The 27,637-nt window shown below is 47.0% G+C and overlaps 2 protein-coding genes across 4 annotated transcripts in view; one reads left to right on the top strand and one right to left on the bottom strand.

Annotated features, from left to right (window-relative positions):
* The first annotated feature begins 36 nt into the window (after positions 1–36).
* On the top strand, positions 37–26,737 carry LOC106748770 (menin). 3 transcript variants are annotated; one of them, XM_014627628.1, is made up of 5 exons: positions 37–1,781; positions 2,094–2,407; positions 2,474–2,613; positions 2,695–3,431; positions 26,484–26,737. In XM_014627628.1, exons 1-5 carry the CDS (start codon positions 1,217–1,219, stop codon positions 26,486–26,488), a joined length of 1,761 nt encoding a protein of 586 aa, XP_014483114.1. In that variant the 5' UTR covers positions 37–1,216; the 3' UTR covers positions 26,489–26,737. The 3 variants fall into 3 exon arrangements, with proteins under 3 accessions (XP_014483114.1, XP_014483113.1, XP_014483112.1); XM_014627627.1 differs by lacking the exon at positions 26,484–26,737 and having other exon boundaries at positions 2,097–2,407; positions 2,695–4,345; XM_014627626.1 differs by lacking the exon at positions 26,484–26,737 and having other exon boundaries at positions 2,695–4,345.
* The window catches only part of LOC106748769 (signal-induced proliferation-associated 1-like protein 1), an 82,897-nt gene continuing 71,785 nt past the window's right edge, over positions 16,526–27,637 (bottom strand). Inside the window, exons 5-14 of the mRNA XM_014627624.1 lie at positions 26,978–27,373; positions 24,295–24,506; positions 23,701–23,942; positions 23,487–23,593; positions 22,734–22,968; positions 22,074–22,448; positions 21,449–21,715; positions 18,807–20,321; positions 18,476–18,673; positions 16,526–18,268 (exon numbers count right to left, since the gene is read on the bottom strand). Of these exons, the coding sequence (XP_014483110.1) occupies positions 18,016–18,268; positions 18,476–18,673; positions 18,807–20,321; positions 21,449–21,715; positions 22,074–22,448; positions 22,734–22,968; positions 23,487–23,593; positions 23,701–23,942; positions 24,295–24,506; positions 26,978–27,373 (3,800 nt within the window). The 3' untranslated portion in view covers positions 16,526–18,015. The remainder of the gene's footprint in view (positions 18,269–18,475; positions 18,674–18,806; positions 20,322–21,448; positions 21,716–22,073; positions 22,449–22,733; positions 22,969–23,486; positions 23,594–23,700; positions 23,943–24,294; positions 24,507–26,977; positions 27,374–27,637) is intronic.

Below are 27,637 nucleotides of genomic sequence, written 5' to 3'. Positions count from 1 at the left end.
TTTGTGCAAGTCTTATTTTTATATTTTGTTTCTGTTCAAAAACTCACTGCAGGTAAACTTGAACGATATTCGTGTATTAATATTTATGCATTAAGCGTATCTTCAGGATATGATGTATTTTGGATATTTTCTGCTGTGTGAGATATATTAACTTTGATATCAAATATTAGGGCTGGAAATTATATTCGAAGCTTTGGCTCCTCGAAGCTCCGAATTTCTGAATCTCCGACGCATTATAATGAATAATGAAATTTTGCCGTGTGAAAAATAGAACTTTCGGACGTTCGAATATTTTAACGCCTGTGCATTCGAAACTTCAAGAATTGAAAAATACGTGTGTCCGTTTTGCAGGTATAAATAGTATTTACCGCCCCGAAGAATGTAATTTTTTCTCGCATCGCGTCATACTGTTGCAAAGCACGGCGACATTTGCATTTATTTTAAAACGAAATTAACGAGATTCGTTGTTTGTTATTTACGCTTCCCTCATTTGAGTTCCCGAACAAACTTGGAAGTTTCGAACAATCCGTCCTCGAATCTTCGGGCATCGTCGTCAAAAGTCGAATTATACCGAAGTTTCGAATAGCACCGTATGGAATATCTTCATAATTAACCGCCGAAACCGGGCGCCCGACTATTTTACACAGTTTAACCTAACTCAGACCGATACTCGATCCTTCATCTTTGCGATACAATTGACAAAGTTCGCGTCGTCCGCGCGAAAGAAGTCCGTGGAAGAATCACGCAGACGTGATCTACGCATCCACGGCGCAATCCCGACGGCAACGCGAGTGGAGTCGGGCCGGCATCTTTTTCGGCGTCTACTGCGCCGCCGAAAATCCTACCAGTCTCTCGTGGCGCGGCGGTCGAATGGAAACACTCCTCCCCGGTCGGTGAAGCGCCGCCGCGGCAGAGAGAGAGAAAAAGGCAGAGGGTCGCCGCGGCGTTCGTCGGTGCGGTGTGTGTGATGCGAGAGAAGCGCGCAGCTCGCTGGCAGCACCGCTGACCGAGGGAATCGCTAGTGCGCGCGCGTTCAGCAACGAGCCGGCGTATACGACGTGACCGCCCGCGGTGGAATCGCGCTTGGTTTCTGTCACGAGTCCTCCGCCGAAGCTATGACAGGCCCGTCTCGGGCGTCGTAGATCGCGGCCAGCGTCGTAGCGTGCGCGTTCGGCCCAGTCTCTCTCGCGAGCGGCGGCGGCGGGTCTGCAGCGACATGGCGGGCTTTCGGGACGAGGACAGGGCCCTGTTCCCGATCCAGAGCATCTCCGCGATCGTGCAGATCTTCAAGAATCAGCTGGAGAACAGCCCCGAGCCGGATCTCGCGCTCCTCTCGATCCTCGTCGGCGCCGTGGAGAATTCCCTAACCTGCAATCGCGCCTTCGTCTCCCAGGAGAACGTCGTCTACGACGAGCCGAAGTTACCGGCGGTTGAGTACCACATCGCCGAGGCCCTCTACACCAAGTTCCACGCGGTCATCAAGGGCGCCGTCGACCTCACCGTTTACGACACCAAGTACGCCACCAGGGAGCTTGTGAAGAAGGTCTCGGACGTGATTTGGAACTCGCTCACCAGGAGCTATTACAAGGATCGGGCTCACCTGCAGAGCCTCTACAGTTACCTGACCGCTAACAAGCTGGACTGCTTCGGTGTCGCCTTCGCCGTCGTGGCTGGCTGCCAAGTTCTGGGCTTCAAGGATGTGCACCTCGCCATGTCGGAGGATCACGCGTGGGTTGTCTACGGAGAGGACGGCACCGAGACGGCGGAGGTCACATGGCACGGTAAGGAGTTTCTTCTACTCATATCAGTCAGATCTTGTATTTGAGATCGTCTCTCTGGTTCGTCTTCATGCATCCTGCTGAATGTTTCATCAGGCCTGTTCGTTTTAGCTGAACCAGTGCTGCGCTGGAATTTCCTTCTTTTTCTCTTCAACGCTAAGTTACACGCTTGTTTCATTCTAAAGGCCAAACAGTGCGATCTAGTTCAGCTAAAATGAACAAACCCTCGTGTGAGATCCGACTGTGCGATCACCGGCTCTCGTATCTCCTTCAAAGAACGGACATATTGTAAGTGCTCTGATTGTCATTCGATAGCAGGGAAAGGTAACGAAGACAAACGCGGGCAGCCGGTGGAGCCCGGGGTGGCATCTCGATCGTGGTTGTACGTGAACGGCCATGCGGTCGTGTGCTCTCGTGCTATGGAGGTGGCTACCATAGTGTCGGCCATAAACCCTAGTCTGAGTGCAACAGCCGACGCGGCGGAGGTCGCGTTGCTCCAGCAGGAGTTGCTGTGGCTGTTGTATGATTTGGGCCATCTCGCCAAGTACCCGATGGCGCTTGGTAACCTGGGTGACTTGGAAGAGGCTGCGCCCACACCCGGAAGACCGCCCGCCATAGACCTCTTCCAGGTTTGTCAGCGCGAAAGCCGTACCTTCGGTATTTCGAGACACTGAACGTGATTAATATGCGTGCAGGAAGCCATAAGATCGGCCAGGAAGTATTACGGGAACGCGCACGTCTATCCTTACACTTACCAAGGCGGATATCTGTATCGACACGGGCTGCACGCAAACGCATTGTCGTCGTGGGCGGACGCCGCTGATGTTTTACGAAAGTGAGTATCTCACGTGCGATCTCTCTCTCTCTTCGCGTCGGTACGTTCGTGTCCGTTAACGCTAGTTCACATGCGCGACAGATACGACTACTCACGGGACGACGGCGAGATATACAAGGAATTGATCGAGATCGCCAACGAGCTGATACCGCACACGGTGCGCGCCGACGAGCGACTGCTGCGGCAGCCGCGTTGCTTCGCACACCTGTTGAGATTCTACGACGCTATCTGCCAGTGGGAGGAGGGCGCGAACACCCCGGTGCTGCACATAGGCTGGGCCCGGCCGCTGGTGAACACGATCTCGAAATTCGACGCCGGTATACGCGCCCAGGTGGTAATCGAGTGTTACAGCACGGAGGCGAGGCCGGAGGAGCAGGCGGCGCAGAAGAGGGAGACCAGTCCCGAGGAGACGCTCAACAACAACAACAACAATTACTGCAAGACCAAGGAGAGGGGTAACGCGGCGCGAGACCTCATCAAGAGCCTCGAGTCGAAAGTGCCCTCGAACCCGGCACCGACGCATCCCAGTATTCAGGCGCTGACCGCGGCCTGCAGCGAGAAGATACTTAACAGAGACTACTTACTGCAGGGCGACGGCGAGCCGTTCGTGGCGCCGCCGGACGACGCTCTGCCGCCCGCGCCCTCCACCTCCCAGGAGAACGTCGTTCCCGAGGTGGAGACCGACTCCGAGAACGACAGGCCGAGGGTGATCCTGTACAGTCAGAAGATGAAGGGTCTGAAGGATCTGCTGCTGGCGGAGAAGCTCAACACCAGCGCGGTGGTGTTGCAGCTGACGGCGCAGAGCCAGGTGCAGATCGGTAAGAAGTCGCGCGGCGGCGACGACGCGGTGGGCGTCAGCCAGCGTCCCAAAAGGACACGTCGGGAATAGTATAAGATCCTCGACCGGCGTTTCGGCATAGTAAAATATTGAAATGGTGCCAGAGCGGGTCTAGTTCGGCCCTACGCAAACTCGGCGAGTCCAAGCGGAATTACTTGATCGGGCCCGCCTCATTGGCTCGCGCTCACGTTAAAGGTATACTACTACTACCGACCTCCTCGCCCTCGGCTGCCCGCCGAGGCGCGCATTGCTATTCTTCTCTCGGTTGGACTCGTCGGAATCTCTCCACCCGAGAGCGTGTCGTCATGAATATCGTGCCGTTTGATTTGAAACACACCCTCCGCGGTGCCGCCTCGCTCTGCTGCGCGGCCACCGCGGCTCCTTGCGAGACACGTTTACGTTACCGGGGATATATCGCCGTTAGATATGTAGATAAAGTAGATATGAAGAAAAATTTGTAGAAAAGTACAAAAAAGTTTTCCCCACTTTAAGTTATAATGGGCGGGGTCGCGCGAGTCGCTCACGGTGGACATCACACCTTCGCCGTCTGCCGTCTCGTCCCGTTCGGCACGCTCACCCTCGTCGATACAGTCCCGCTCTACGGTCTAACGTTCTTCGAACACACACACCCCGACACTCGAAATTTCAGCACCGCGAGATCGCCGAAGCCCGATTCCGCTTGTTTCTCAGCGCGCCGGTTGAACTTCACGACGTTCGTTTCGGTGAATATTTCTTCGGCACACCGGTGTGTTCGGCGTCGGGGTGAGCCTTCGTGGTAGGTAGTCGTGAGCGAGAACGACGGAACGATGCTCGGGGCAGAAACGCGAACGAGGAAAAGCGTCTCGAACGGGGGGAGAACGGGGGGAGGGGGGGGGCGAGCAAGTGACTTGCTACCGTCGCAATTGCGCGTGTAAATATCTCCTTGATTCTTCCACAGTGCGTAGAGCTGTGACTTGCGGTAAGGGTTGGGGGGAGGGGAAGGGGTGGGGGAAGGGAGGAAAAGGAATCGAGTGTTGTACCTAAGCTGTTTCTCCGCGCGGGAGGGAATATACAGTTATTTATTCCGCGAATTACGGATTTTTCCGACGGTATCGCCGCGGACACGAGACGGCGATTCCGCCGGTTCTCTCTTTCACGGCGTCGTCGCTTTTACACACATTTCTAATCTCTTGTTGCACTCTTATTTATTGATTCACGTCTCTCTCTNTCTCTCTCTCTCTCTCTCTCTCTCTCTCTCTCTCTCTCTCTCTCTCTTTCTCGATTGAGCTATATTGCACTATTGATAATTACGATTGACAAGTTATCGTTAACGTTTTTTACACTTGGTAGTTGAACCTTCGTTAGAGTTACGCTTGTAGTAAGGGAGAAAGAAATACCACACACATTCCACTCCGCATGTGGTGTTATTAAGCTAATTAAGTTCTACCTTAAGGTATTTTAAGCATAAAATGTGGCCGCTTATTTTTATAACTATTTATTTTCAGAGTAATCTATAGTAAGAAGTATCTATTTGTAAGATTTCTCTATTTTGCTGTTTATCGAACGAGCAACGAGGCTCGATTCGATCAAGAGGGACGCGCAGGGAATGATGTCGAAACAATTGATATACCGGCCGACGTTCCGGTATAGTCGAGTATGCTGAAAATGTCACCGGGATTCAGCGGTGTCCCCCGCTCGGCTCGAGCGGGGCCGAGACGTAATTGGCCGGTCAGCTGTCGCGCTGACGGTGGTAGGGTCAAGTACAAATGATTGAAATAAGCGTCGTCGCGACGATGACGACGATGACAACGACGACGCGGAAATCAGTCGGCGTCCCGAAAGGACAGATTAAAGGAACACGTCGGAAACAGTACGAGATCCTTTTCGGCACGGCCGAACATTGAATCAAGCAGTGCCAGCAGCGAGCTCTCGAGACGCTAAGACGAGACGCAAAACGAACGGCATGGTCGCGCGCGCAGTCATTGAGAAGCACATCAACACCTCGTTGAGATATTGGACGCGTTGAGGAAATACAACGGTTGTGACGTTGAGTAATTATCGCCTCTGACTGAAGTATTCTTCCGGATTAATGATAAATCCAAAGGAACACTCCGCACGGGAAAAAACTAGCACCAATTCAAGATTCATATATTCTCAGTGAGAATGTGTAATCTTATATGAAGATAAAACATGCTTACATGAAGAAATTCTATTGGGTTGTTTGAGAAGTTTGTATGAACGTTTACGGTAAAACCGATACTCCTGTAGTCAGGCACAACTTTATTTTTCCTTAAATTAGAAGGCACTAGATTCCGTATCTTACAAAGAAAGAGATGTTAGGCTATCCGAGGCAAAGCACAGATCTTGTGGTGCCATGGATGAATATATAATTCAAATTTTTCCGAGGAATGATTGCAGAACATTTCTTAAAAACATTTCTTACGTGACACAGAAAAACTTAATAATGGGAACGAGATATAACGTAGTAATACGTAAACAGTAAAAAAATGTGACTAGTTACGGTCGATTATTTTTCGATCGTAAGGAAAACAATCAAATGTAATTGGTCACTTTTATTCAGTGTTTTTTTTTATTCCTTTTTCCGTTATAACAGTATGCTTTCTTTCCAATATTCATTTACTTTTTATTGGTCCGAATTGTTGGCATTCAATTGTTACTAAACTTCTAAATTTGGATCGCTTCATATAAGAACAAAATCTGTCTTTCCTTCAGTTTTTGCTTCTAAACGTTAAAATTTAAGATTACATATTGGTCATGAATAATTTTCTACTGTCGTCCGAAAAATATGGAAAAGTCAGGGAATTTCAAAATTCATTTCTTGCGGCCACCCTGATAGTCCCATTAAATATCACACTCTTGTTATTCCAGGATAATTTTTATTAATTGAGAGGAAAAAATATTGGATGGAAAAGACAATTAACTTCGAACTAAGAATTGTGTCAGTTTGAAAATGTCGTCCTTTCATCCGATATTTTTTCCTCACACAAATTCACGAAAATTATTCTTAAATAACATGAATATATTTTTAATGGAACTATATGGAATTTCTTCATATAAGAGCAAAATTTATCTTCGTAAGATCTTTATAAGATTATATATTTTTGCTAATTTATGAGAACGCGAGCCTTTCCTAGTTTTTTGTGCAATGACTCAACAACAGTTGCGTTTCTCGAACGTAGCCTCTTACTTTGTCCGCCGGTACTCGCTCGGGATCGCGAATTTTCTCGGCAGGACTGCCAGAAATCTCTCTCTCTCTCTCTCTCTCTCTCGGACCAAGAGAATTCCGCGGTTCGATTCGTCTCGATCACGCAAGCTCTGTCCGCGGTGCTTTGCAGTGTGTCGCAATATGACGCCCTGGCGCTCTCTCAGTCGCGCGCTCCGAACGCTCGTTCGACGAGCGTTCTTTTATCGAGATCCGTCGGTTCAGGGCAGAACGGTCACATTGTGTTTCGGTTGACGATCATCGACACGCGCGCCTGCAAAACTGGCGTAGTCACCGCCACTTTGGCTTTCGATCAGGTGCGGTACCTGTCTACGACGTTTCTCTTCTCGTTTCTTCTCTTTTCCATCAACATTCTCCCGTCCGTCTCTCTCTTTCGAAATCCTGACAGGTGGAACAGGTATCGTCACCTGTCCAGTACGTAATCGCCGCGTCCACGCTCGGACGCGATCGACGCTCTTTGACGATGTTGAAGCGGGTTGTTGTGTAGAGTATGTTGTTGACAGGAATGAGATATAACCGGTCCGAGCTGATCGATGATAACTTAATAATGAAGGGCGCTATCTTACTGTGATGCTGAATATATATATACATATTATATATATATATATACATAAAAAAAAGTATATATAAAAATATACGATTAATAACCGTAGTAAATAACGAGAGCGGCGCGGCAAGGAACAGACGCGTGACTCCCGTGACGTGGTCGCGACTCCGCGCCGAGAGCTATAACTGATTAAACCGTAGTATTAATGTCGATCGAGGAACATGGAATACCGAACGCAACGACAGTCCGTCGCCCGTGACGACCGCGAATTCACGCGGGATCCTTCCTCCGCGGCGTTGTGCATCGACGATCGATCGTTTTTCCGATGCCGGAGGCATTTCGCCGCTCGCAGCGTCGGCGGTTCTAAGCCGAGACCCTGGTCTTAGATCGCGGCCAGTCGTGTTGTATATTCGGAAGAATTTGGGAAAATTTCTACGCGAGAATCGGCGAACTCGAGAGAAGGCTGTGGACTGTAGTTCAATAGTCGTTACTTGAAATGTGCTTCAAGTGAGATACCCAGGTGTAAATTCAGAGAATTTTCGAGATCGACATGTTCGCGACCGACGCCACAGTGGTTTGAAAATACAAGTTTGTCGCCAAAACTCGGAGTCTTAATTGATAAAATGAAAAACATTATATTTTTTTCAGCGTGAGTAAAAGTTGCCTTTGGATGAGCAATATTTTTAGCGTTTATCGGTGAAAGGATAATAAATGTTAGCAATTTATGATTACTTGATTATAGAAAACATAAAACTGCGTTTATATTAATTTGAAAGGAAATTTGAAGAATGAGTTTTGCCCAAGAAATATCTATCTTAGATTACTGCGTCACGCGTGTATGACGCACCGATCTTTCACTTCAATCTCCACTTTACTCCAAATTGACACGCTCGTTACCAACGTGTGATGGCGATAATTGTTCTTTTTATATCCACATAAACAAAAACCGAGAGTATGCTCTGCACAATTACATAAAATCAAATACAACGTGCGGTCTGTGGGAAAAATTCCCCCAGTAAGCAGTGGTCGCGAACGTATTGAATCGCGGTTACAAATGTAACGTCACGCTCATCGTAAAATCGAAATTACTCGAAATTCGAATCGGAATATTTAGAGATAAGTTTCAAGTAAAGACTATTGGGTACGGAGGCCTTGCTCGGGATAAATCACAAGGATCGCGCGCGTTACGACTCAGCAGGAATCTCGTCCGGATGAGAGAAACGAGCCTCCGTGAGCTCGCGCGGCTTCGCGAATCGGCGCACGAGCGACATACCTGCCTGCTCCACGGAGCCGCAATCGGGATTCGGTACTTTAGCGGTGATTCTCCTTGGTTCTCTTTTCCTTGCTGGCAAACTGACACATGTGCGCACACACAGACACATACACAGCTGTCGTACTCAGTATTCTTTCCTTGTCCACGATAACGGAGTGTTAAAGACTACAGGGATTATTGTGCATAATGGTAGGAATAGTAGGTGAAGATATGGTGCATCAGAACAGTATTTTTGTATTAACCGGAGGGCGCGTTTCTCCGCGTCCCGACGTGTTATCGGTAATGTTCGCGGTAGGGAAGCGGAGTGTAACCGCCCGCTAGAGAAGATATTTCGACAGTAGTAGACGGCCGCGTAATCGGCCGGCTTATCGTGAAGCGTTACTTTTCGTAGACTTTCACCGGGTTATATCTACCGGATTGCGGCCAGGTGCGTGCGTGCATGCGTTCGTCGATCGTAACGGCACGGGCGAGTCTTTCGTGGATGAGACGCATAGGACGACTCGGAGAGACGCTCCGAGAACGACGATGACGGTGCCCGAGCAGAGATAAGATCCCATCGCGCGGGGGATTCATCGTCTCGTTGCCGCTTACTCGCGCGTTTTCTCGCGGCCGATCTTCGGTTCGTAGGGGCACGCACGATCGGCGCGAAAAAGACCGCTCGGAACGGAGCGAGCTGGTGGATCCCCCCTGCGCGAGTCGTACTTCGTCCTCACCCTTCGCCCTCGAGGGAAGGCGACGTATCGTGCTCTCCGAGTTTCCCGGAGTGAAATCTCACGCGAATTCGAGAGGGATTCACTTCGCTCTCGTACACGAAAGAAAATCTCAGTTTCCGCGAGTGAATTGCCCAGTCAACGCCAACTAACGTTGCAGCGATGTTATAATTTAGGGAAGTGGCGTATGAAAGATTGCCTCGGGGCTTCCAGTAGCCAATCACTACGAACAGACGGACAGACTGGCAGATTGTCATAATTTCCCACTTGAGACTGTAACTATTATATACAACGCATGTTATACTGCATTTTGAGTGCAGTATGCGCCGTTGAGTGAGATATTATAATATTGATGTAATGTGTTACCGTCGCGGTTGGTGTTCACTGAGTAGAGACCAGATGAAAGATCAGTGACGAGAAATGACATCTCTGTTGCCGCGACTGAACAATTGACACATCGTCAGTAGAAACTTTCTTCTTTCCGTTTCTACAACCGAATTTTCATCTGGTCTTCCAACTAACGGAATTATTTCTTCTGTGTATAGAGTGAAATTCCCTGAATCGTCAAGCGAATGTTTTCACTTGAAGAGTAAATTCGATGTAACGTTTTGTATGTTTTGCCATTCTCCAGATCGAAAATTACAACGATCTTCAGCTTTACACGTATACACGTATACACAAAGTCAAAACTAGAGTGGCCAACTGTGAGACAGCCCGATTTTCGGCTCTCATTATAGGCGTCCCGGAAAAATCCTAGGCGGAACGCTATTTGTCCCGATTTACTACATAACGGAAAATGAATAATATAAAATATATAATATGAATAATATAGTAATTTATTGTATTGAAATTTATTAACCCTTAGATTGCGAGCATTGACGTGGCCTTGATTAAATTATTTTTTATAAGATTAATAGAGTAACAAATATTGACGAATTTCATATGAAAACTACTGTCAAATAACGGAGGTCTTGAGTACCTATGATTTCAGAAAAAAGAAACTCTCTAAAAAACAAACAAAATTTTCGTATGAAATATGACACAAGTTTTTTAGTTAGAACAAGGATTTATAAAAAAAACTTTCTCCGAGTATTTCAATTTGTGGCTTCAATTCCAGCTTCAAGTGCTTTAGCAGAGCGTGTATTTTCACTTTGTAATAAACGTACTTATTTATAATTAATCATTAACTAAAAAAATGATTACTTTAGTTTCTGTTTAATTAAACAAATTTTAGTTTCTTTTATTGAAATAATTTAATTTTCTAAATACAATTATATATTTTATATTCTGTTGATTGTGTGTACTTTGATTTTATTTCCAGAATGTTACTAGTCTAATTTTAGACTTAATGATTATTTATATTAACTTATAATAGAAAAGACTATATTCAGTTGAATCATATAGTATTTTATAAATATGATGTACAAATAAAAAATCCTGATTTTTTGGTTGTGTTCCGATTTTTTTAAATCGATGTCCTGAAATTAAATGATTAAGAATTGGCCGCTCTAGTGAAACTATTATAATTAGAGTCATTATAACTACCATTATAATTAGAATTATTTATGCAATTTTTGTCTTTACGCGTACAGTCGTCATGTACGTTGAAATACTTTATGCGTTATATGTACGGTTGAGAATCATAATTCTTCGTCTGGAAATGATACAACATATATGATGTCTACTATACATGTTTAAACTTGAAATCGTGTAACTATCGATTTAGGGAATAGCAAGGCATACATGATGTCGTGTGTACTCCACCGTTAAACGAAGATATTCACTTACTGAGAGAAATTATAGCTATTTTTTACCTCAATTATACTCTTTTTATTTTAACTACAAAACTAGTAGTAGCAATAGACATTTAAGGTTATTATCACTAACATTATGATAACATTTACTAGAAACTTGGTTTTCCTGACTATAATTCTTTTATTACGACATATAGTTATAGTATTGTAGTTACAAATACTAAATACGCCAAATTTTTTCTTAACTCTAATCGACTGAAACATCCGCTCGTATGGAGTCAGAGTCCACTCTAAACTTAAGCGAGATATTCACTATCGCTTCGAATGGAAATACCGTCATCTCTTTCGCTCGTTTTGAGCGAGATTTTACTCCAAAAAATTTAGGGAGTAAAATTGAACGACGTGTTCTTTGAGGAGTTTGAAATCAATTTTCAGTCAACGAAGTGTTTTACGCCTCACGGAGCGGTGTTCTCGAATCTACCGGCAAGCCTTTGGAACTTTTCCATTTTTAACGTTTAACGTTTAACAAGTTCCGAACGAACTCACCGTAAGAGCCTCCCGGGAAGGGGGGAAGGTTAATTTCAAGCTCACCGGAAGATCTCGTCGTGAAAGATTGACGATGGGACATTTTGTAGAAAATACGGAACACGGTAGATTAATCTCCGTCTTTCTTATGTTGTTGTGCCCTTTTTCCTCTCAGTTTGCTACCATGTTACCGTAAGTAGAAAGTGGCCCTCGGTATGCCTTTATTCTTTCTCTTTTTTCCAACACGTCTCACCGGAGACGCTTCGCTTCTTGCCTCGGAGAAAATAATTGGGATGATCGATCGGTTTCTATTCGTAGGCTTAATTTATTTAGGACCAGACTAGAGCATATTTTAAAATATTCACAAATGTGCACGTTTAAATTGAACGATGTAAACTTCAACGTTGGGTGTCATCGTGTATAGAATCTATAGAGATAGATTGCTTAAAACATTGCCAATCGCACGAGTTATATTCAATCAGTAATAATATAATAATACCTACTGAACAAAATTGTCATTAATTGGACCGATAAATTTGTCATCTATACATGAGCGAGTGACGGAGCTCCCGTGAAAACCCACACGTCACACAAAACGCGTGGTACTCAACGTGTTACAATAACGGCGATCTTTTTCAGCAAGTAAAATTATGTTGAATAAACTATAACCACACAGGTATTTTCCGAGCGTTGCATTGAAGAGAAAAACATACGAAGAATCATGTAATAACGCGCATAATACAGGCCAATTCACACAAAAAGAAGCAATTGTAAAAAGAAAGATGAGTGGAAATGGGAAACGTGTTCTCTACATTTTTCAGAGTGAAATCTCACTCGGAAAGTAATTGCCGAGTCGCTCGAATTCGCGTGACTTTTCATTCATATAGAGTGAATTCTCCGCTCTGAATTGTCGAGTGAACATGTTCACTCGATATCGAAGAACGAATCCGATGTACAGTCCGCGTCATGTACGTCGTGCCATTCCCTAAATCGAAACTTTTTACTATTATACAATTTTTAGCCTTTTGCATGTATATGTAAGGTTAAAACTATTATTAGACTACTATCATTGTAACCCTATCATTGTAACTAGACTTATCTACGATTCTCAATCTTATGCATATTATTTGTAAGGCTGGAAATCGCATAAATCTCCGTTTAGGGAATGGTGCAGCATACATGACCGTATTCCGCTATCGCAGGAACATCTTCACTCCGATCAAATGAAACGTTCGCTCAGGTTGAATGAGAATCCACTCTAAGCTTGAGTGAAACATTCATTCCTGCAATTTCGAATAGCGCGGGATATTTTCATTCATCGTACCGGGTGAAAATATCCAGATAGCAAAGTGTATTCAGTCTGACCTCATTTTGTATTCACAGTAGTCAAAACGTGAGAACAAGGATAAATACAGATGCATGCGCATATGTCGCTCAGATGTCATTCGTGTCATGATGTCGGGAAAATATCTCGTATAATAATCATAATCGTGTCAAGAACGTGTATACATCATCTGTTTACATCTTGCGGTCAATCATATGATGTCAATCGGCGTAATGATTTTTAAAAAGGATATCAAACTCAAGTCACAATATGACATCACATTGCGATAAAACGTGATCATGACGTATTTCTATCTGGGTGCTACCACTGTTCCCTCGTTTTGGGCAAAGTTACACTTAAAGAAGTTCAGAGAATACTCTCGAAACTTTTCGAAGTGAAATCTCACTTGAAAAGTAGATCGACCGAGTCACTCAGATTCGAATGATTTTCGAGTTACATAGGATCAATTATCCGCTCAAAGCTTGAGTGAAGCATTCACTCTTGCGATTTCGAGCGACGGGATATTTTCTTAACTATTTCGAGTGAAAATACCGGTACTGTTCGCTTCTCCCGAGCGAGATTTCGCTCCGAGAAATTCAGAGAGTACTTGAACTTCCACCTTTTGTCGTCACCCAGTCAGAGGTGTCTTAAAATATGCTCCGCTTCGCGTTCCGCGGCCATCCTGCGGCTTCTCGATTCTCCCAGCAGGCGTCTAGCATTATTCTGTCGTTTGCCCCGGCTTTCCCGCGGCATTTTATCCGACGCGCTCGATCTGAGCCCGATATACACCTTGGGGATCGCTCATCGGCCGGCGGAAACCGCCGATCCATCCGCCGACCTTGTTTTTCTCATCTCGTAGTCCGGTATCTTTGTTTATCGTTGCGTGCCATAAAGCCTGTGCGCCCGTCTCGAACATACATGATTCATCGTCCACCGTATCGCGACGACACGCGTTAGCTGCGGCTTCGTGTAAGATCGATCGCACCGTTTCGTCATGCGCAACTCATATCCGCTTGTTCTTTTCCCCACACTTTCGCGGCCCCCGCGCGTCGGCTGCGCGTTATTCATGCCGATTAGCGCGAGGATCGTTCGCTCGACGTTTGACCGCAAGGTGCGACTAATTCATCCTCCGTCGACGAGATCCAGCGCGCAAAAACAGTCGCGATGACGCATCTCGTGCGAGTCTCCTCGGACACGACCTTCGGGAGATCTCTCCGGACGGACTTTTGCGACTCGCTGTCAGCCTCGCGCGCGCACGCGCGTTCAACCGGCGAGCAATAAATGCAACTGGAGTCCCGATTCTCCCCTGCTTTTGCTCCGACTCATCGCGCGTTCCATTACTTCCCATGACAGACCCTCGTGAGATGTTGACATCCCGCCGGAAGATCTCTCTTGCGAACCACCACCGCCGCCGAGAGCTTGAATTCCTCCTGCGCCCTTATTCTGCAACTTCGAATTTTAACGCGTTAACAAGTCTTCGCGCGGCCAAAGTGCATCGTGAAATACCTGCGCGCAACGATGCGTTAACTCTCTAACGACAAGCCGGGGTCGAACGTGACCCCACGTTTATCTTACAGCATGCACGCGCTGTTTCTCTACCTGAGGAACGTTTCGTGTCATTGTTTCTTTTATCCGTCTTGTGCATCGATTACGCGAACAATGAATGAGAAACTGAGCACGGGGTCGGATCCGACCCCGCTTTCCCGGAGCACGTTGAAGAGCCACCTTGCCGTTCGAGAGTTAACGATCACGGAATTTTCGTTACGGGTTACAGAACGAGGAGGCGGATTCGCTCGTCGACGTTGACGCTCCACGTTTCGTTAACACGTCGGGTGCCAATTCGCCGGATCCGAGGCTCGAATTCCCAGAGTCCAGATTGCTTAGAACTTAATTGTTAACCGAGTTGGAATTGCGAGTTGGACTTCGTGTCCGACCGAGTACTCGCCAACATCGTTCCCGATTGGGTGGGCGAAACCGTCACTCGCGCGCGAGCGAGTGGTAACGACTTGTCCCCTTGGCGACAACTTTCGTCCACGAGGTGTACGGATGTGACGTTGCGCTCAACGTGTTAAAGTGACGTTCTCCTCTTTTTTGCCTCCCCCCTCCCCCCCATCCACGAGCGAACATCGCGTCGATTAGGTTCGGCGCGTCTCCGCGAAACGGCGTCTTCGAGATTCGCTCGCGCCGACGACGATCGACTCAGCCGACACTTTGTAACGGAGATGTGTACTTCCACACACACACACACACACACTCGCGCGCGCGCGAAGGCGCACGTTAATTAGGGGATTATATTAGGAAAACGCTACTGTTAGTATAAAACTAAGTCCGAGTGTTTTAAAACATCTACATCTACACGAGTAATTACACTTGCTAGTAAGCATACCTTCTCATGTACTTAAGCGAACAAAACGAGATGCTGAAGAGGTAGGCAGGGAGGGAGGGAGAGGGGAAGACAACGGGGCAAACCTCGGTGAAACGTAACGCGTAGCGTTATACACATACACACGCGCGCGCGCGCGCAGAGCTCTGTAAAATATTACTTCACAGTGTTTCGACTATACCAAGTCAAGTATTCTCTCTCGCATAATCACTTTCCCCTCAGAAAGCGCAGTAATCGGGAACGTCCCTCGCGGGGGACGTTGTTATAAACATAGACCTAGAGATTAGGAAACGAGCTAACTATCGATATCTCACATTTAAACGCATAAATAAATAGACCGTGAGACGGAGAATGGACATGACGCTCGCAGAATGGAGTAATATTTTGCTTGTCTCTGATTACACCGTTAACGATAATCGCGTCGAGATCGACTGTTCGGACTTACGGGCGCCGTAGACGAGAGGAAGAGAGAGAAAACGACGGGAGGAGGAGGAAGCAAGAGGAACGGAGATCAAAGGAGGAAGAGAAGAAGAAGAAGAAGAAGTAGAAATCGCACTATACTTCCGTGACGCGAGCTGAAAGGCGAGCATCATTGCGACACAATATGATAACGACAACGTGATTCCGCCGAATCGCGATATCGGCAGGCAACGATGTCACATATATATAGTTTCCTCTCTTTTTATCTGTAAGGATACCATGGGCATAATCCGATCCTTCGCGAATCGGCCGGACGATAGGTCGATAGGTATATCCAGTGTTAAGGATTATCGTGTCTCTGCCGGCATCGCGATACGGCGAGAGCGAGTGTTTCCGCATGGTCTCGAACGGAAGAGAGTGTAACTGCAGCTAATTGTTAACTGACAGAACAGTGAGTCTTAAGGCATCATGGAAATGTCTTGTTTTTTTTTTCTGTGGATTATAATAAACTATTTTATTCTAACCGATGGTAACAGTTTAATCAGCACCTCCGGCCTCTCTCCTTTGTCACGCATCTTCACTGGACTTTCCCGAATAGTCGGAGCAGATTTGCCAGTCTCGTTATCTCCCTTGTAGCCCGACATGTTTTGCAGAAAAATGCTCTCTCGAATATTTCCTTCATCTCCCGACCGATAGATTCACACTTGAGTTGTATGAAAATCTTATTCACAAAAGAGCAGAGCAGTGCCGCTTGATCGTGCTTAGTCAAGGTATCACGCGTTACTGTCTTCTAAAATCTAAAAGAGTTCTTTCTTCCGCATATCGAGTACCGTTGCAGAGTACTCGAGTTTTTGCAGAACGAAAATACAAAATACCTTTGGTGCGTCCGGTCCCTCATCAAGCACGAGAACGAAGTTCAAGTACGCATTTCTCTTTATTGATTGACTTACAGCTTTCAATGAACGCCGCTTTCATACTTCGCGTCGAAATCGTTACAACGGACTCACGACGAGAAATTCCTGGCGGAGGCCGCGGTAAGCGCCGCCTCGAGCCTCTCTGTGTTCGCTTCCGCGGCTTCAGACGTTAACGCTCTATAGACGATTAATACAAAAGGCGTAATAAATTACAGAATTAAAGTAAAATCCTTAGTGCTTCTAGTAATATTTGGTCATTTGGTCGCTTCTTTCGTGTAGAGTTCTCAACATTAATTTATACCTCTAACATGCGCTCGTCGCACCAAGATGCACGTTTATGATGTTTTACCATATATGTAACTACCGTAGTCGCACGATCTACTAATGATTTTGTCGTCAACGTACGAGCCTCCCGTGAGAGAGACGGTACGATGGTAACTTAAACTTTACAATCAGAACAGCTTAACACGTCTATATGTTACAAAGCGTCCGAGGAGTGCCGAAAGCATCGCGGGCTGCGCCTTTCGCTCGCCCGAGATCGCTCGGTTAGTCCCCGAACGATCTATCGCGACATCTACACATCATGCTCAGACGAAGGTCATATTAATACTGCACTTACAAAGATCGTGCTCCAATTCGAGCAACTGAGAAATAATAATGCGAAAAATAAATGCGACCGATCCAACGAGATAATACAGATAATTCGCCGAGTTTACGTATCAAGAATATTGATACGCATGCCTTACCCTCTCCTCTCGTTTAAACAACTACTACGAGATGCCAGCAATTTATCGATGGTTGAGAAGTGATAATGCGGTCGGCGTCGTGTGTGTCGTATCATTCCCTGGACGGTACATTACACGATTTTCTGCCTTATATATCACTTCTATAAGGTTGAAAATCGCGTAAGCAAGTCTAATTATAATGACAAGGTTATAATGGCTTTACTTATAACGGTTTTAACTTTATATATATACAATATATATGAATATATGTGTGTATGTGAATATATATGTACATACATATGTATATACGTGTAAGATTGAAAATCGTGTAATTTTCGATCTAGGAAATGACAAGGCAAACACGACGCAATATACACACTTGGTTTCGATATAGTTTGGAACACAGTGGACAGTTCGATGGGAGAACTTAATTTCTGGGAATTAATCAAAAACAAGTTCTCTCATTGGTTGGCTCATAACTCCACCGGCTGCGTTCTACTGCAACGAGAAAAGTGTCCGAGCCGTATTGAAACCAAATCTGCTTCAAACATGCGAGATCGGAAGTTTTCAGAAGAAAAAAAGAAAATGTTCTGCAAATTCATTTGATTCTGAACGAAGTTACTTTTTTGAGTTGGTCGAGCTAAAAATCCGAAAACAGGCATTTCTACTGATACGACCACTTTTTAGCTACTGTTGCAACCGATTGCTGCGTTTCCAGACGATCACGTTGGACAACGGAGCAGCCGAGACTGATCCCGTCGTTGGTTCACTGGTGATCCATCGTTTGAAAGAACCACTCGGTGAAACGCCGGAGCTGCTGCGCGGCTGCGTGATTTTCGTCCTTCAGACGACGGTTCTCGTCCTCCAAGGATTGTCGCAAGCTCTCGGACTCGAGCAGACGTCGATTCTCATCGCGCAACCGGCGCACCTCGTCCTCTAACGACAGTCGCAGGCGCGTCTCCCTGGCCATTCTCAGCTCGAGAGTGGATAGATGCGACTGCAGGTCCGAAACGGAATTTCTGCAAAATGTTCAAACGTTCAACATCAACCGCTCACAATAGGCTTTCGTTCTTTTTGGCTGAGCTACTGCTGCACTGGAACTTCGTTTCTTTTCCCTCCCTCGTTAGATTTACATACTTGTTTCGCTCTAAAAAGTGCAGTCTAATTGAGTTAAAATGTAGAACAGACTTAATATCATGTCACAGTGCATAATATTGAGTACTCACGCGTTCGCGTTGTTACCATCGACGAGCCTGTCGTCGGGCCACTCTTGAGGATGCTGCTTTGATCTGTTGGGATCAGTGTGCTGGTTCTTCCAACAGTCCATGTTAGTGTCATTGTGATTTTTTATATCCTTGATCGGTGTCAGATTGTTGTGCGGCTTCGAGATCGGATGAAGCGGCTTCGTGACACGCGGTGATAATCTAAAGAAAGATACGATCATTATATATCATGAATATATCGGCGATTTCGTAAAATATATTCATTCCTTATCACGCCGATATTGCTCCATAGGACTTTCTATGTCAAATTTGTACGTCCATGGCTTTTCCCTACCTTTCTTCCTTCGACAATTTGTTCTCGCTCAGCGCCGGGCTCGAGGCAGTGCTGGCGTTTGAGATCACCGTCGCAGGCCTGGCCATCGTCAAGATCACTTCCGACCCGTTGTTCCCGTTCTCCTGGCCGTTCGCGGGCAAGACGCTCAAGGTGGACGCGCTGTTGCCGCAGAGATTCTCCCTGGACCTGCACCGGTTCTGTATCTCCAGCATATTGTTGTTCAGCTTGTTCGAGTTTTGATTCGGGCTCATCACGCTGTTCACGAGGTTGTTGTTGATGATCTGGCTGTCGTCGGCGATGTAATCGGGGTTGATCAGTCTCATGAGGTCCTCCTGGAGGGTGCTGGACGTCAAGTTCGCGGAGTTCCTGTGCGCGTTCCGCATTCCCGGCTTGGGCCGCGGACTCTGGTTCCTGGAGCCGCCGCTGGAAGGAGTGCGGTTGCCGCCGCGATGTTTGCTGGCCCGTCGCAGCCTGGGCGACACGCTGCCCGAGCCGTTCGACAGCTCGTCCTCGCTGGGCAGGGCGGCGACCTCCGGGCAATTAATGGCATCCGGTATCCTCATTTCCGGCGGCAGACTGGCCGGGAAGTCCTTGGTCTGCCGGTACTCGACGTTCACCTTGTGCGGCACCGGCCGCTCCGACATGCTGGTCTTCAGACAGGTGACCTTCTCGCCCAGCTTGAAGTCGTGCGGCATCTCGTACTTGATGGAGTCACGATTGTGCTCGCTCTCGTTGTGCTTCCTCTCGTTGTTCATGTTCACATGCTGACACTCGATCTCGTATTTCGCGAGCTCCACGTCGTACTTGCTGTTCCTCCTCTCGTACATGTCCTCGGGATACTCGTAGGCGAGCCGTTTCTCGTGGCGCGCGTCGTGCTCGTACTTGACCTGCGATCGCTCCATCATCTTCTCCTCCTGCAGCTCGTACTTCGAGCCCCTGTCCGGCTTCGACGTCTCGTAGTCGTTGTACTTGTTGCCGGGCTGCTCGTACTCGTTGTACCTGCCGAGGTTGTTGTTGCTGCCCGACTTCGGCAGACTGTAAACGGCGTTGTGCGCCAGCGGCAGCGAATTCGACGCGCTCAGCTTCTGGTGGCCGTGGTGCTGCTGCGCCTCGTTCTTGTGGAGCTCCCTCTGCGAGGCGTAGAGGTTCTCCTGCTTGACCTCGTACCTCTCCTTCTGCAGTTTCACGTAGTTCGCGGTCACGTGCTCCTGAGAACGGTGCGCGTTGTCCAGCTGCCGCTGGTAATTCTCGTGTCGCGCGTTCTCTTGAAAGACCTTCGACGACACGTAGTTGCCCTCCTTCGGGTAATGCTCGTGGACGTGCTCGCGATGCTGCTTCGAGCTGTCCGCGAGCTGCTTCGCGCTGATGTAATGGGAGCTCTTGTCTTTCTTATGGCCAGACGTGGGCGTCTTGCTGGGCGTCACCGCTTGGAAGCTCTGCCGCGCCGGCAGCGGCGGCGGCGTGCCGTCCGCGCGATGCCCGCCGTCCTGATCCTGCGGCTCCAGAAGCTCGTACCTGAAAAACCGAAGGAGCCTTTTGTTTCCCACTTTGTTCGCGCGCTACCAAACGCGGATCATCCTTTGTTACGCGGCGCGTTACTGGGTTACCCGGCCCCTCGCCGCTGCCGTCTTACTTGACGACGACGGAAGCGAGAAAACGCGCGTCCGAAATCCTCGCGCAATACGTTGGAAATGAAGAGGATGCGCACGTAAAACTGCGATCGATCGAGCATATTTGTCAAATGTTCCGAAAACTTTCCTTCTGCTCAACGGGATATTAAGTAACTCACACAGGCCGTTTATTGTCCGTTAAAGTTAACGTGACATGTAACCATTTTCTTTTAGCATATCTATTCTCATGATTTTGTCATGTACATTTTATGACTATTTACTGAATTGTTAAAATAAAAGGGCAATTTTCGGAATATTTCGCGAGTGCAGATGGAAGCGGTTTAACTGTCAAGAATAATGAAAAAAATGAGTGAGCTCCCGACGATCATTGTTTATTTTCTTGGGTTCGTTTGTTAACAAACTCGTTTTGGTTCGATGGGCGAACAAGAATTACGGATAGATAAATATGTCGTGGACAATCGATTTCACTACGTAATTTGAGTAAAACACATTCGGATATGACGATCACTCTCTGTTCTTCTGACAAACCCGATGAAAACCGTTTAGAAATCAAATCAGTCCCTCACTTTATGAACATTATGACGTCGGTCTTATTGTTACTTTTTATATTCTACAAATCTTTCTTTCGTCCTTAAAGAAGCTATTTACCGTACAGAATTTCTTGCAATCGATTTTTCTTTCAGAGGTTCAAGTCGAGTAAGAAAAAAATAAAACGTATCCGAATAAGTGAGACAAGGTGGGAAAAAGTGAGCGACTCCCGCGACTGCAAATGTGTTCCAATCGGTCATTTTTTATGAGCACGTCTCATTATGTAAATTCCGTCAGAATTTTGGGCCAAATGTTTCCCCGCTTCCGACATCATTAACCAAGATGGCTAGGAGAAAATAGGGGCTCTTAATTGGGAGACATCACGCCACACGGCTTCATACGTTCAACGATCGACAGTTTTGGACGTTGCTAGTATGCGTTCGTTAATCACGTTGCACTGGGGATTAACTGATGGCCACTCACCAACGATCATCGGCACTACTGTGTCCGCTACTGCTGCTAGTCATTGTACCCTCCAACGGAAACCGTGGATCGTTGAACGATCTAGAGCTTGATCCAGTACCATACCCGGAGCTGTTGCTCGATCGCGGCGGACTGAACGATCGGTCGTACCGCCTCTGATGCGACATCGCCGTCTGCTGACTCGGCGTGTTATCCGCGCTCGCCACGTTCTCGTAATCCCCTTCGTAATTAGTCGACAGGTACTGGCAGTTTTGTAACGAGCAGCCGCTATCGCGTGGGAAAAAGAGAGTTTTAGAATCTCTTCGTAGCATGTCTGTTTCTCTTTGTTAGAGTGCCTAATTTAATCGTGACTTAATCGCGACGTGAACTCAAGTTAAGGAGAAATCAGTTTTATTCAAGCGGGCACGCTCGAAATATTTCAGACAATTGAAAGCCTGATTGCGGTTGTCGCAGCAACGTAATGTGAAATTATAACATTTAGCACGGATTCCCCGAATTTCTTCGTTTTGTCTTAACCATTACCATTATTATTATTAACAGTATCGCCGCGGACTAATTACCTGAATTTTCTCGTTTACTTAAGACAATAGATAGCAGATCGATAAAGGGGATTCGAGGTGGTTACCTTCGCGGATTCCCGTCGTTGTTTGGCGGTATCACGGTGACGGTGACCTGAGCGCTGGTTTTGAGAAGATCGACCATTTGATCGTGACTCAAGGTCGACACGGCCACCTTGCAAATCTCGACCAGCCTGGAGGCCTGCCTCAAGCCCGCATGCCACGAGAGCCCCATACTTTCGACTTGCGTCACGATGCCGTCGGGGTGAACGTGGAAGCCCAACTGTCCGAGGCTGTTCCTCTTCAGAGACAGCTCGGAGGCCGGCGCGCCTTGAGTCACGGCGCGCAGCCGGGCCACAATTTCCATTAACTCGTCCCGCTCGCCGTAATCACCGCGTACGTGTATGGTAATGCATTCGCCTTGATGATGATACAATCTTAAACTGGAGCACCGAGGCAAAGGGAAAAATATTAGGCCGTCGCAATTAATCGTATCGATTTCCGATCGTCGTTTTCGTGAAAAAACGCGATCGTGAGTAATGCGGTACTGCAAACGGCGGTAGCGACGCGTCGAATGAGCGAAAAGGGAAGAAGAAGATTGTCGTCGTGAGATCGGAAACCTACGGAGTCTCGATGTTCGATCGTTATTGAGAAATTTGCTCACGAGATGAACGCGAGATCCGAATTGATCCGAGAAATTCCCTGAGAACGTCAGAACGGAGGATTACCTGTTGGTCTGGGCGTGCCAGCCGAGCACATTCACACACGGAGTGACGAATACTATCTGTCTGGAGTGCTCCTCGATCAGCACGATGGTGTCTATGCTTATACCTAGATAACAATCCGTGTTCTGATTGCTGTCCTCGAGTATGACTTGCCAGCAAATCGCGCCGCGCTGAGACGCATCGCACGAGAGCCTCGGCCGTACCGCCGCTTTCTTCTTGCTGCTGAAGGAGAGCATCGCTGTTTCGCGAGCAAAAAGCAACGAATGAACTCGAGACGGCGTGGCAATTTCGCGATTCGAATCCGTATCGGCAGTCGAAACTTGTCTCAGGTGAGACACTCAGATTTAATTTCACTCAGAGATAGACGTGAGCCTGTCAGCTGAATCACGGTTACAGCCAATGTAATCGTCACATATATTACATGTAATTCGAGTAAAAACATTCGAATGTAACTCTAAATTCAGATCTAAGTATCTCACGCGAGCAAGCTTCAAGTGATTATTATATAATATGGATCTTGGATGTTTTTCAGTTGAATCACGCGCTCATAAATGCAATGTCGCGTATATTATATACGATTCAAATAAAACTCTCGAATCTAACTGGAAATTCAAATCTCTGGACGAATATCTCACGTGGGACGAGTCCCACGAAACGACCATTAATATCATCTTTAAACGATTTTATCTCTTCTAATTTTTTTTTCTAATCTTTTCACAACCTTTATTAAGAGAGATTGTCTAAAGCGCAACGTACAGAACTTCTGGCCCGTGTCGACGACTGTGGTGGAGGAATAGTTGGTAGCCAGATCCTTCAAGTATTCCTGTCTCGTCCTCGTGGCCATGGTGGCGAACTTCTCGGATCTGAGGGAAAGCATATAATCAGTCCGGCTAATTTGATGGGCGTGCAAAAGCGGCGAAAAAGAACACGAGTGAGGTTGGGGGAGGGGAGGGAAACGAAGCTCCCTTACCTGTGAGCTGCATTTTCGGCGTTTATGACCTTAGCCAGAATAAAATCGGCGAATGCCTTTCCCTTCGTGAACGTGGCACCTTGTGGCACAGGCGGCCCGAAGATGGGCACCTCCTTGCTCCTGGACACCGCCACGCTGTACTGCGTGTTGTCCGAGCACGGATTTATGGCTCTCACGATGATGAACACGTGCTGGAATTGGGAGCGTATCCTTCGCGGACTGAATGGCAATGCACCGGGTTCCTGAAGGGAAAACACGACGATTACGACACCCTCGTGGTTGAGCCGCGTGGAATCCCGCGAGGAAGTTTTCTCAAAGGGACTTAAAACACAGAGCCGAGCCACTTCGGCTCGGGCGGATTCGCGTTATCCCGCGGTATCTCCGACACACCGGGTGGAAAAATGATATATCCTCTGCGGAACGAATCGTTCCGAGAGGGCGGAGACGTAAAATTGCGGTGCCTCCCGCGTCTCGACGAGCATAATAAATCAATGCTTAAGCGAATGCGTCATGCGTTTCTCTGTGCTGCGGTGTCGTTATTACACAATTGCGTAATCGGCCGCGGCTTGAATTTTGCGCTCGCGAAGAATGTACCTGGAAAACTATCGTGACTATGTCATTTCCGATGTGCCTCTTCCTCAGCAGCTGTTGACGGTTATTAGGCGTGAAGGGTAGCATGGTGGACACGTGAAAGGTGACTTCCGCCCCTCGGTGCGTGGCCGCTACCGCGTGCGTACCCGTCGAGTCGGTTCTGGTGTCCAGACCGGCCTTGTAACCCTCGAATCCTCGCAGTCTTATTCTTTGGCCTGTCATGGAAACGTGTAATTATCTCAATTGCCCGGCGCACCGGTCGTCGTCTCGTTACGCGTTCGGCTTCGTCAGAGAGAGAGAGAGAGAGAGAGCGCGTTTTACACACCGAGCGGCGTGATCAATCCTGTTTCTCGCGAACTAATTGCACGTGTTGCGTACGCCAAAGAGCAAAGTAGATTTGTTTGCCACGCGGGCTGATTATACGGATGTGTGCGATGTTATCTCTTTCGGGGGAGATAAACGGGATAAACGGGAAGGGGGAAGAGCGGAATCCGGCGTCGCGCGCACTTAACCCTGGTTTGGCACTCGTGCATCGTCGAATTGACCTAAGAGGATAATTACGATCCTGTTGAATGATTGCGCACAGAAACGCAGAAGTTCATCTCTTAAGTCCTGGTCTGCATTAGGCGTAGGATGGCTTTCGCTCTAGGCTGAATTTTCGCCTTTTATCACCGGATTTCCATCCGGTCTCTATTCAATCGCCGGAACTGAGATTCTTTTCCCGCCTCACAGTGCGCCGAATCGGGCAGCAAAAGGTAAGTGTGCCAACGAGGGGTTAAAAAGAGGAAAAAAAAAGAACGACGTTGCGAAACTCTCTGGATGGCGTTGCTCATTTCGCAGGATTGTGTGACCAACAACTTACGTCGCGTTGCGGTAATCGTGTGTGCGAGCGAGGACGCGATAATCATCGGGCTGACGGTCGCGGAAGCGGGCGTGAAATGCAACGACGAGCGCGACGAGGAGAAAAATAAGAACAAGAGGCGCGTTTCTCTTTTAGAGAAAGCGATAGTGGTAACCGTAAATAGGGATAACCAAAGGCGGTCGTTAAACGCAACGATTCGCGGCGGCCACACGTGTAACGAGCGCGAAATTATCCGCATGTTCGCGGATGATTAGCCGCCGGCGCGAAACGACGGGTAAAATCATTCCGGGGCATTGGATCGGCCGAGCGCCGATAAAGCGACTCAAACTATCCGCGAAGCAAACCGTGAACACCGCCTGTAACGCCGTGTGTAAATCGCACTTCCGACTGCTTTATTCGCGACGTTTACGAGGCGGGTACGAGCTTCCACCGACTTCCACGACGCGAGTTTACCGACTCACTAAACTCCCCTCGCTTGAGCGTGTTAACATTGAGAAAAATTTCCATCGGATAAGCCGATTAAATGTTGCGTCTGATTGTGATTTTTCTTGTCCAATACAGTTACCGATAAAGTCTAATCGGAAAATCGGTCGCTTTTTGTATGCCCGTTGTAATTTTCATCGGATGAAGGCCGAGATTTATATTATTGTAACGATTGAACAGATCTGTTTCGGTAAGAACTTTTCAGCGATTAAGAAGCACCGTGACAAACGTTAGACTTATGAGTAAATGAGAGAAGCGAGAAAAAATAGGCAAGCCCTCGAAAGTCGCCTGGAAAGTGCAAGTAATACCTGTCCCAACGCGATAGCTATAGCGATAATAGAGAACGGAAAGTATTCCGAATCGAGGCAGTGAACATTTTCTTAACACTTTGCGGTCCGCTGACGATGTAACATCGTCCCGTGGATTTCGACGTTGCAGCCCCTCGATAATATAATAACGTCTCTATGTGAGAACATTAATATTAACCATACACATACATCTATGATTGAAAGTAGATTGTGAAGAAAGGCAAAAATGAAACGCGCTTAGTTACGTTAAAAGCAATTGCAAACGTGAAGGAAGAGTCGTTGCGTTATAAAGTGAGAAATATATAATTATAGACATGATTAATGTACAACGCAAAAATATTAATTAATGATGTCCGACAGAAAATTTTCATCAGACGATTATATTACTGCATCTTCAAAAAATATACAAAAAATTGTTTAATCAACTATAATAAATAATACTCTCAATTATAATAAATAATACTCTCCAAGTAAAGTTTACAATTTATTTTCGTGGAATCACGCATGGAAATCTTAACTGGCAATATTTATGGTTTCAGAATAACAACATGCCTAAGTTAGACTTTTCTCGCTTAGAAGGAAACTACTATTTTGGATCGCCTGAAACGAATAAGAAAACAAACGCAAACATTGAAATTTATTGTGTTCATCGATAAAAGTCCGAACTTTACGACGAAGAAAACCAATGTACTTCAATTTTAACAAGCTCTTTCATACCGATAATTATATTTGCGGTTGGAAAAGCACAGCTATAACTATGAATCATAGACCGGCATTCAAACAGGATCTTATAGTTAAGACAAATCTTATAATTAAGACTGCCTCAAGTTCTTCAGACGCTGTACGGTTCATTTCATTGGCTGAACGGAACATCCGAAGATGAACTCAAGACGACCTTAAATAGATCTGACTATGAATACCGAAGATTCGGTTTGCTCGAGTCAGGGTTACAGAGAGTGCGGGCTGCAAAGTATCAACAATTCCCTGAATAACGAAGTGTTCGTTCGCAAATGAAGAACGAAGAATAACATACCGATGGTGTCGAGAAACTCCAAGAAGGCCTGACCGGCGTGCTGATTGTTGTACATCTCCTCCTCGGTCCTCTGGCCGGATCGGCAGTACAACACGCCGACCTTGTACTTGTTGGACAGCCCTTGCTCGTCCAATCTCGTGACCGCTTCCTCGGCGGCGGAAGTGCCGAGCCTCAAGCAGCCCAACTGCACCTCCGGCGCGACCAGCTCCAAAAGCTCCCTCGTGGGCGGCCGGCCTTGAGGCCTGATCCCGAGAGCCTCTTCCGGCACGGAACCGCGGAGCGTCAGTAACTCCGACGTACGCACGATCACGCGGTACTGATTGACGTCCTTGCGGATACTGATGGCCACCGGACCCAGCTGTTCATCCATGCCGAACCAGTTCTGGTGCTCTCGTCCTGCGAAAGGATATTTCGCTCGCGTTTAACATCGTGCTCGTGACTGCGTTCTTTGTTGATGATTTCCGCGAGAAATTCTGCAGTTAAGATTCCTGTTTCTTCGCCGCAGTCATCTTGATTGACGACGTCGGGAGAACGAGAAAACGTATGCCTAAGATTCCTGCGGAATTGTACGCCGAAAGAAAAGGATATTTCCACTAAATGATACTCTCTTTCTCTCTCTTGGGATCGATCGAGCACATTTGTAAAATCTTCCGAAAACTT

The sequence above is a fragment of the Dinoponera quadriceps genome, unplaced genomic scaffold (assembly GCF_001313825.1).
Source record: "Dinoponera quadriceps isolate SergipeBrazil2010 unplaced genomic scaffold, ASM131382v1 scaffold3164, whole genome shotgun sequence".
In the NCBI taxonomy this organism is placed as follows: domain Eukaryota; kingdom Metazoa; phylum Arthropoda; class Insecta; order Hymenoptera; family Formicidae; genus Dinoponera; species Dinoponera quadriceps.
This window is presented reverse-complemented; position numbering and strand designations above follow the sequence as displayed.